The sequence below is a fragment of the Sorex araneus genome, chromosome 3 (assembly GCF_027595985.1).
Source record: "Sorex araneus isolate mSorAra2 chromosome 3, mSorAra2.pri, whole genome shotgun sequence".
NCBI lineage: Eukaryota > Metazoa > Chordata > Mammalia > Eulipotyphla > Soricidae > Sorex > Sorex araneus.
The window spans coordinates 122,672,368-122,682,724 of NC_073304.1; the positions used below are offsets into that span (position 1 = coordinate 122,672,368).

Here is a 10,357-nt window from a genome sequence, read left to right on the forward strand (position 1 = left end):
CTTTGTCTTTTGAGTAGCTATTAGCTTGTTGCTATTAAAATGAATCATCAAAGTAGATACCTTGATACTTTCAAAAAGCCTCTATTTCACCTGGATTTTAGGCTTGTTAAAATTGATTCATAGAAATGGATTTTTTCTTAATTTGGGGCCCCCATCTGGTGGTGCTCAGGACTTACTCTTGGATCTGCACTCAGGGATCACTCCTGGTGGGGCCTAGGGTACCAGAGTCAAACCCAGCTCGGCTGCAAGTGCCCTACTTGCTGTACTATCTATCTCTCCATGCCTGAAAAAATGGCATTTTAAGTCCAATAGTATGATTATTAAAATAGGTAATGTATACAAACATCTGTTGTTTTTAATTAACCTCAATGAGAGACGTTACTGGTGCCCACTCGAACAAATCGATGAGCAGCGGGATGACAGTGACAGTGACAGCAGTTTTAGCTTAGGGGAAATTGAGCACTTACGCAAGGGAGCACCAGCCTTATCCCCTTGATATCTCTCTGTTCCCACACACATAATTAACCAAAAACCATAGTTTACCTTAAGCTTCTCTCCATTGTACATTAATGGGTTTTCACGAATATTCATGTCATGTGTGGATGAGAGGGTTACATAAACAGTTCACAGTCCTAAAATTCCTGTGCCACCTGTTCATTCCCTCCCACCTTGAATCCCTGGCAGTCACCCATCTTTTTATTGGCTCCGTAGGGTTACTGTTCCCTAATGTAATAGTCTTGGAATCGTACATCATCTAATCTTTTCAAATTGACTTCTTTCACTTAGAAGTACTTAAGATTCCGCCATGGTTTTCCTGGCTTAATAGCTTGTTTCTTTTTTATCTACTGACCAGTATTCCATTCGAGGCTATACCACCATTTATTTACTCAGTCCCCTATTTAAGGACATCCTGGTTGCGTCCAGGTTTTATCAATTGTTAACAATCACGTGCAAGTTTTGGGTGCGGGCACAAAGTTTTTACTCATTTGATGAGAATCAAGGTCCATGATTGCTAGACTGTCTGATAAATATGTTTCGTTTTCTAAGAAATATCCAGTCTTCCAAAGAGGCCATGCCGTTTTGCATTCCTATCACCAAGAGTCCCTGTGATTTCAAGTCCTTGTCAACATTTGGTGCTTCCAGTATTTAACTATTCTGATAACGCATGCTGCAGCAACTCATTGCTTTAATTTGTAGTTCCTTAATGATGTGTGATATTGAGCATCATTTTTTGGGGGGAGGGTCACCCCCGGCAATGCACAGGAGTTGCTCCTGGATCGGCACTCAGGAATTACTCCTGGTGGTGCTCAGGAGACTATATGGGATGATGAGAATCGAACCTGGGTCAGCCGCGTGCAAGGCAAACACCCTACTCTCTATGCTATGGCTCCAGCCCTGATATTGAGCATCTTTTCATATCATCTATATGCCTTTAATGAGATATGAGCTCAGATATGTTGCCTATATTTCTAGCGTGCCATTCATTTTCTCATTGGTGACTTTTAAGAGTTCTTTGTGGTTGGTTTTCTTCCCCCCTATTTTGTTTGGGCATCAGTGGGTGGGGGTGTGAAGGTGAATAGCAGCCTTTTTATCAAATGTCCTTGATCACATTTTCCGCAAATTGTGACTTACCTTCTCTTTTTCTTGAGAATGCCTTTGACAAAGCAGACAATTTTGATTTGGGAGGGGGTGTTAGGCCACACCCCGGGTGCTCAGGGGACATTCCCACTTATTTCTCAGGAGTTGTTCGTGGTAGTGCTTGGGGGTAGAACTTGGCACCTTACACGGTGCCAGGAACAAAACCTGGGCCTCCTGCATGCAGGCCCTGTGTTTAGCCTGAAGAACTCTCTCTCCAGCTTAGTTTTTAACTTTAAGGTAATGAAACTTTTTTTTAATTTTTCTTTAATGAATCATATCTATAGTATAACTAAGGAGTCAGCATAACCATGATGAACACCTGCTTTGTCTTAGAGGGGTTTTATAATAATATATTTTATATTTTAAGTCTGTTTTGTCAGTCTAGGTTAATTTGGGGCATGTGGTTATTAAACTGTTCCAGCACTATTCACAAAAAAAAGATTTTATTTCCTCTATTTTACTTCCTTTATTCTTTTTTCAAAATTAAATGGACTGTGTGTGGGTCTATTTGGGGGCTGTGCTTTGTTCCATTGATGTATCTGTTCATTCGTTCATCAACACCACATTGTCCTGATTACTGGCGGGTTTTGTTGTGAGCCTCAAAGTTGGCAGTTTCCTCATGATTTGTTTGTTTGGGTTTTGTTGTTGTTTGTTTGAGGGGTTCATACTCTGATGTGCTCAGAGTTTACTCTGGGCTCTGCACTCTGGGAGTGATTCCTGAGTGCAGAGCCAAGGCAGGGCTCGGAAGACTCTCTGAGATGCCAGGGATCAATCCCTGGCCGGCTGTGTGCCAGGCAGCCCTGCCCGCTGTACCTTAGCCCCAGCTCTCATCCTTGTAAGCCTTTCTTCCCCTGCAGTGTTGAATTGACTGCCACTGACCTTTGTCGCTTCATAAAAATTTTAGGATCAGGGCTGGAGCCAAAGCACAACGGGTAAGTTACTTGCTTGCTTTGCACATGCGTGTCTGGTTCCATCTGTGACCCCCAGTATGGCCCCTAGACCCCTACTAGGAATGATTCCTGAGCACAGAGTCAGGACTTAGCCTGGAGCACCCTCAGGTGTGTTCCAAAAACAAAACAAACTTTAGAATCAGTGCATTGATATTCATTAAATATGTTGCTAGGATTTTTATGGACTTTTCTAGACTGGGTAGATCACTTTGGGAAGAATTGATATATTGATACTAATTATGTATCTATAAATATGAAATGGGCCTTCAGTTTTTAGCTCTTCTTATTTCCTTTTTTAGCATTTTCTAGTTTTTCTTATGCATCTTATATGTATTGTTCTATCAGTGCCTAAATATTTCATTTTGGTGGTGTTCTATAAGTAGTATTCTTTTCATTTAAAATTCATTAATTTATTATTGGTATAGAGAAAAATCATTGACCTTGTACATTAATCTTATTTCCAGTACCCTTGCTATAATCTTGTGCCAGTTGAGGAGTTTTTAACTGTTGTTTCTTTTTGCATTTTCTACATAGATTATCTTGTCCTCTGTGTATAAAGACAACTTTCGTCCTTCTGAGTTTTATACTTTTTATTTCATTTTTTTTGTCTTACTGCCTTAGATAAGACTTCTGGTACAGTGTTGAAAAGGAATAGTAAAAGAGCTTTGTTCCCTATCTTAGTAGGAAAGTTTTGAGCTTCTCACTGTTGGCTTTGGGGACTTTGTTCTTTGGGGGGAAGGTTAGGGTTCGCAGTGCTCAGAGCTTACTGCTTGTTGGGCTCAGGGGACCATATGAGCTGCTGGGATTGAACTGGGTCATCCACATGCAAGGCAAACGCCTTACCTGCTCAACTATCTCACCAGCCCCTGAGTTTCTCACTCTTTAAGTATGTTGTTAGCTACAGGACTTTTTTATGGGTACATTTTTATCTTGAATTGGGGGTCATACCTGGAAGTATTCAGGGGATCCATCCTGGCAGTGTACATAAATCATGCTGTATAGGGATTCGAACCCACAACTCCTGAATGCAAAGCATACAATCAGCCCTTTTGAGCTATTTCTCCAACCCTCCCTCAGAAAGCTGATAAAAATTTCCCTCTTTTCCTAGTTTGTTGAGACTGTTTGTGATGAATAGGACACAATAAGCAGTATATGAATTTCTAAAGGATGAAAAATATTAGACTGAGAGATTTCCATGCTGAATGCCTAGAGGACATTTAAACACACCTCTGGGAGGTCAGGGAGAAAAGTCCAGTGGCATATTAGCTGACTGACCCAATTTTGATTTCGATCTCATCTCGGCACTTTGGTTAACTTGTTATGTGACAGTGAACAAGAAATTGCCCTCTCTGAGCCTCGGGTTTCTTTATCTATAAACGGACAACAACGGCCGTCTTACAGCAAGGTGGGTTGTAAAGTATAGTGAGGGTGAGACTAAGAATGGAGACTTCCCACCCTTGTTTTGGGTATCATTGTATCACTGTCATCCTGATGTTTATCGATTTGCTCAAGCGGGTGCCAGTAACGTCTCCATCCGTCCCAGCCCTGATATTTTAGCAGCCTCTCCTTACTCATCCTTCCAAATGGTGCCATATTGGAGGCTCTTTCAGGGTCAGGGGAATGAGACCCATCATTGTTACTTTTTTTTGCATATTGAATACGCCACGGGGAGCTTCCCGGGCTCTGCCATGTGGGCAGGATATTCTTGGTAGCTTGTCTCTGAGAGGGACAGAGAATGTATATAAGAGCATACAAGAAAGCATGTTAAAACCAAACACATGTGTGCTGCTTTAGGTATATCAGTGAGCTAGACTATAAGAGGGCACAGCCACGTGCTTCCAAGAGCTTTGTTTTATAGTCTCTGGATCTTGGCCGTTGGTGGGATTACATGGCGGAGGGGGGGAAGCAGTTTCTGGGTGTGACTTAGAAGCTACTGGAAAGTGGGGGATCTGGGTGGAGGAGGCCCAGTCCCGATCCGAGCAGGCTTGGAGATCTCAGCTCTGGTTCCCGCATACCTGGGTTCCTCTGCCGGTTCCTTCATGCGGTGAGGCTTGTCTAAGCATGTGGAGAGGGGCCCTGAGCATGGCTGTGGCTGGATTCTGGAGGTTTTTGGCTACTGTTTTGGGTACTAGAAAAAAAAGAGTATCGGCCCCCACCCCCCCCACCCCCACCATATGCACACACCTAAGTCCCACCTCTGCTTTTCCTTCCAGAGAAAAAGATCCCAATCACAATATCATACTCTCAATACAAGGACGACCTCACTGAGGACAAGAAGATACTATTGGCTGCCATGTGTCTTGTCACCAAAGGGGAGAAGCTCCTGGTGGAGAAGGACATCACCCTGGAGGACTTCATCACCATCAAGGTGAGTCTGTCTGCAGGATTCAGCCTGTCTCTCATTGGCTCCCTCCAGAGCCAGATGAGGGCATAAAAAAAAAAAAAAGGTGGGATGGTGGGGGAAGGAGACAAAGAGGAGTATGGTTTGTGCTTGTGTCTCCACCTTCTGTTCTCTAGAGCAGGGCTTCTTCTACTTTTTCTACTCGTAAGTCCCTTCAGCTGGAGAAATTTCTACAGGACCCAGGCATTTAAAATAGGTCTACAAATCAAACGTCCCCAATCAAATGGCCACTGCTAAGTCCTTGATTACTCTCTATAGCACAGCGGGTAGGGCATTTGCCCTGCATGCTGGCCAACACAGGTTTGATTCCCCCGCCCCTCTCGAAGAGCCCGGCAAGCTACTGAGAGTATCTCACCTGCATGGCAGAGCCTGGCAAACTCCCCGTGGTGTATTTGATACGCCAAAAACAGTAACACCAAGTCTCACAATGGAGATGTTACTGGTGCCCACTCGAACGAATCGATGAGCAACAGGATGACAGTGACAGTGACAGTGACTGCTAAGTCCTAAAGAAATACATTTTGAAATTAATGTCTAAGATTTTCACAGCCCCCCCTCACTCAGTTATATGACCCCCATAGGGAGTGCAGCCGGGTGTTAGGAGCTAGGCTGGTGGGTAGGAGCGGGTCAGAGTGGCGTGGATGCAGGGGCATGGAAGGAGGACGAACTCAGCAGTGAGGTGTGTAGAGACAGGGAGGAGACCTGGTGAGTGGTTCACCCTCCAGCCCCACCAAGGCCACAAAGTCGAATGAGGAAGATGAGTGATGACTTGTGCCTGTTGCTTCTCTAGGTCCTGGGCCCAGCTACAGTCGGAGTGGCCGTTGCGGTGCAGGTGATAGTGGTTAACCCACTCTTTGAGCAAGTAAAGGACTGTATGCTGATGGTGGAAGGCAGTGGCCTTCTCCAGGGACAGCTCAGCATCAAGTAAGTGTCAGCCTGGAAGTAGGCCAGGAGGTTGTCTCCTTACAATCCGGGTCATAGAGAGGGAGAGGGGAGATATTCTGAACTTCCAGGAACCAGCCCATTGTCTAGATACATCAGCCTTCATTCATTTATTTTTTCACTAACTATTCAGTTATATAAGTCATCTGCTCATGCATTCACATTTTCACTCGTATATATTCATGAATGCAATCATTTCCTCTCTTGTTCATTCATTAATTTACTTTGTATTTTATTTCCTGTTCATCTTGGGAGAAATACTAGCATCGAGCCCAGGGACTCTCACCATGCAAAACCTGTGTTCTACCACCAAGGCACACCCAGCCCCATCACAGTGATTAGCTCATGTTTTTATTTTATCGTTAAATTGCTAATTCATGGGGCTGGAGCAATAGCACAGCGGGTAGGGCATTTGCCTTGCACATGGCCGACCCAAGTTTGATTCCCAGCATCCCATATGGTCCCTTGAGCATCACCAGGAGTAATTCCTGAGTGCAGAGCCAGGAGTAACCCCTGTGCATCGCCAGGTGTGACCCAAAAAGCAAAAAAAAAAAAATTAATTCATCTAGTCAATGCAGTTTTGATTAATTCTGCTCTTTTTCCCACTCCTCACCCCTTCATTCACTCATTGATTCATTTATGCATTTTATCACACGTGCTTATTCCACCAATTCAGGCCCTTACTCGTTTATCTACTTACTATCAAGCATTCACTCGCTATTCACATGGGCCTCAATCATAGGGGTCTGTGCTATAAGGCACGTGTCAAATTGTTAAGAATGACAAGATAGAGAAGCCTAGAGGCCCTCTCAGAGAGAGATGCCCCCTCTGAAAAGAATAGTGTGATTTGTACAGAGGGATAAACCCCCAAGTTCTGAGTGTCGTTAGCCCTGGAATAAGGGTGGTTTGAGATCAGTGAGAACCCCAGTGTTGTTGATTTTTGAACTGGGCCTTGCATGATAAATTGAGGATTTTTTCAAGTATCTATAAAGAAGGATTGTCCATGGTTCGTATCATCAGGGTCTCCCAGGAGTGGGGGGCGGGGGAGAAAGAAACTTGATCTAGTCCTTGGGCATAATTGGAATCAGAGAGACATCTTCAGGGAAGGATCCTATAAGGAACTTACAGGCCGAAGGGAGAGACTAGCCTGATGGTATAAAGTGGTAAAGGGAAGATGAAGCTGAAAATACATTGACAAAGGGTAACTATCAAGCCATAGGTGTGAATTTGATCCCAAGGGCCCCCCCAAAAGCAAAGACTGGCAGATTGGGTTCAGGAAGGAGCGAGCCTGACAGCCCACCTTTCTGTCTTTTCTTCCCCGCCCCCACCGTCCCAACACCAGAGTGCCTGTCTTGGAGCCCCAGGAGAGAGCCTCAGTCCAGTTCAACATCACCCCTTCCAAGAGTGGCCCCCGGCAACTGCAGGTGGACCTCATCAGCCCTCACTTCCCAGACATCAAGGGCTTTGTGATCGTGCATGTGGCCGCAACCAAGTGATGGGTCGCGAGGAGCGAGAGGGTAGGAGCCGGTGCCTGTTACCTCCCTCTGCATCTCCTTCCCCTCCCCTGGGGGAGCCAGGACTCCGGCTTCAGTTTCTACCCCACCTGGTGAATTTTGGCAAGTCTCAGTTTCTCCACCTGCGAAAGAAGGTGTTGGACTCAGGAATCCCTTTTCTGGCAACCATGGATGATGTAAGGAGGCTCAACCACATTCCTCCGTCTCCCTCATTGCAGAGATGCTTTTGGACCTGAGCAACAAGGTAACCCCAGCCAGCCACCTTCTTCCAACAGCCCTGACTGACTCTTCCACGGTCCTTGGTTCTGTTTTAGCTCTGCAATGCTCTGACCACATCTAAACTTGAGAATCTCCCTATTGCCCCGGTTTTGTCAGAGAACCCAAAAGTGATAGAGCTGAAACCTAAATATCCTCTCAGCACTCCTATATATACCCCCAAGGGAGGACCCTTGCCCATAATCACTTGGTTGAGGGCTGAGGCTAGAGGTAGGATGCAGGCTGCTTGCTCACCTTCCTCTAAAGGCACGTTTCTAATAAGCATTAGATTTAACAAACACAGGAAAGTTGGCCTCAGTGAAGACACAAGTGTAGCCTCCATGGCCTGGGAAAACTCTTGGTGGCTCAGAGGTTGAGCCACCAAGCCAGGCAGGCCTCTGAGCGTGCAGTCCCCAACCCGACCAATGAACAGCCATCAGGAATCTCCGGTGACCAGCCATTGCTCCCTCATAACTAGAACAGTGGGGACTGGGCAAAGCTTGCCAGCAGTGTCCACTCCACACACAACTGAACAGGGCAGAGACCCTGGCAATGAGAAGCAGCGTGGAGACCACCAAGTCCTAAAGATGGCTGCCCCGGTCATGGCAACAAGCAAGGCCAGAGGATTAAGTTGATCCGATGACTGAAATAAACTGGACACACCAACTGGACACACCTGTAATGTGGTACCTCCTGGATATGGACCCAAGAGAGAGAGTGATTTGCCTCGTGGGTCAGTGGGACACAGGGACAACGTTGGGGCCAAGGTCTCAATGCAGGAATTTTTGGAATGATCCCATAGGGTATAAGGGGGTAGGGTCATGGGGGAGAAGGAAGGGGGGAGAGAAACTGGCAAGCCAGAGGAGGGGGTAACCTTTGATGACTTCCCCTCTCCTATTGCTTTGTTCCTGAATGGCTTTCCAAACTTTGGCTTTTTTTTTTTACAGTTACAAAGTTTTTATGTTTGAGTTTCAGTCAGACACCCATCCCTCCACCAGTGCACATTCTCCACGACCAATGTCCCCAGTCTACCCCCCGCCCTTTCCAACCCTTCCCCTGCCTCTATGGCAGACAGTTTTACAACTTATTCCATTTAAGAAGGGCAGGTGGAAGTTCAGAGTGAAGAACCTTCACTTCCACCGGTGAAACAGGAAGTAGGGGTGTGGCTGGGGGTGGGGCGAGCAGGGCTGGAGCCACCAGGAAGCCAACTCTCACACTCAAGACAAACTCCTTTCAGCAAGGAAGCTCTGTGTCATCCCAGGTGGTCAGCCCTGAGGTGGCCCAGACCACCTTCTTCCCACAAAAGCCAACCTCCTGTCTTCTAGTTTCACCATCCCAGGTGGAGCACCCCAGGAAGCTAATTCTGAAAGGGCATTTGGGGTGCAGGATAGTGATCAAGGAACGGCCCATGGATCAATGCCTGCAGAAGGGAGGAGAGGAAGGGGGGAGGGAAGAGGGAGGGAATCCACCCTGATTCAGGCCCCCTGATGGCCAGGGCCCAGTCCTGCCGAGGCGAGGATGGCCTCTGGAGAATCTGTTGGGGCAGGAAATCCCTGAGGTGAGCTCCAATTCCACCCCGTTGCCCTGTCTCCTCTGGGCTGCTCCTCTGGGGGGATAAAACTGCCCCCACTGGTTATTCCAGCCCCAGCTGAAAGCGGAAGACAGGGACCAATGAGAACATCTGGTTGGGAGCCAGAGAAGTAGAGCACGCATAGGAGAGTGTGCATGGACACACAATTGAGAAGTTGCCAGAAGGGTATGCAGGAGGGATTCCATTTCAGTGGGCAGAGGGGCCACACCTGGACAAGCCCTGCACAGAGCCAAGGCAGAACAGGCCGTTCCAGGCACAACAGAGCCCGGGAGGTGGCTGGCCCAGGGAGCCCAGGATGCCAGCCTCAGGGTTTGCCATCTGCAGCGAGCCTCCTGCCTCCTTTGTGTGCCCCAGGCGGGTCTCTTCAGAGCTGAGCTTCCTGGAGGTTCTCTGCGTTGAGTCAGGTGACCTGCCAGAAGGGGGCTGAGACTTTTGGAAAGGAGGTTGGCAAGTTTTCACCACGGTGGCCCAGAGAGGAGAGATTCTGGGGTTTGCCATTCCCCGCGGTAACTGCTCCAACCATTCTGCTTTATCTCCAGCGCGTGACAACAAACAGAGGGTGTGTTTGTGAGGGAGTGTGGATGCCTTGCAATAAAGCTGCACTTCCAGATGCCATACACTGCTAGCCAGGCTTGGCCGGTGTGTGGTGTTGTTCCAACTCAGCTGCAGAACAAGCCACTGTCTCAGCTGCTTACTCGGGGACCAGCTCTGGTGCCAGGCTGCAGCCCAACCTAGAGCCAGGCCCCAATATGAGTGACGCCCAGCCCTGGGAGGCTCGAGTGGAAACTTAAATGAGGCTTTTGCTTGTGCCAATGATCCTAGATGGAGCTATGACTTGAGGTCACGACCCTTCAGACGGGGTCCTGACCTTGTAGTTATTGTAAGACCCAGTCACTGCCCTCACAGTAAGGCCTGGCTCTGATCTCAGCTAAGTCCTGGCTTGACTCTGGCCCAGGATGCAGCTCCTAGCTGTGCTAGATCCAGTTCAGCCCCCGAGAGTTCTGACCCTTGGCTGAGACCCTCCTACCAACCTCAGGCAAATCCTAACCCCAGACTAAGCTCCAAC

At 47.4% G+C, this 10,357-nt stretch overlaps 1 protein-coding gene across 1 annotated transcript in view; it reads left to right on the plus strand.

Annotated features, from left to right (window-relative positions):
• TGM6 (transglutaminase 6) overlaps positions 1-7,427 on the plus strand; it is a 32,904-nt gene extending 25,477 nt beyond the window's left edge. Inside the window, exons 11-13 of the mRNA XM_004611004.2 lie at positions 4,802-4,956; positions 5,780-5,913; positions 7,274-7,427. Coding sequence (XP_004611061.2) covers positions 4,802-4,956; positions 5,780-5,913; positions 7,274-7,427 — 443 coding nt within the window. The remainder of the gene's footprint in view (positions 1-4,801; positions 4,957-5,779; positions 5,914-7,273) is intronic.
• Positions 7,428-10,357: the final 2,930 nt, after the last annotated feature.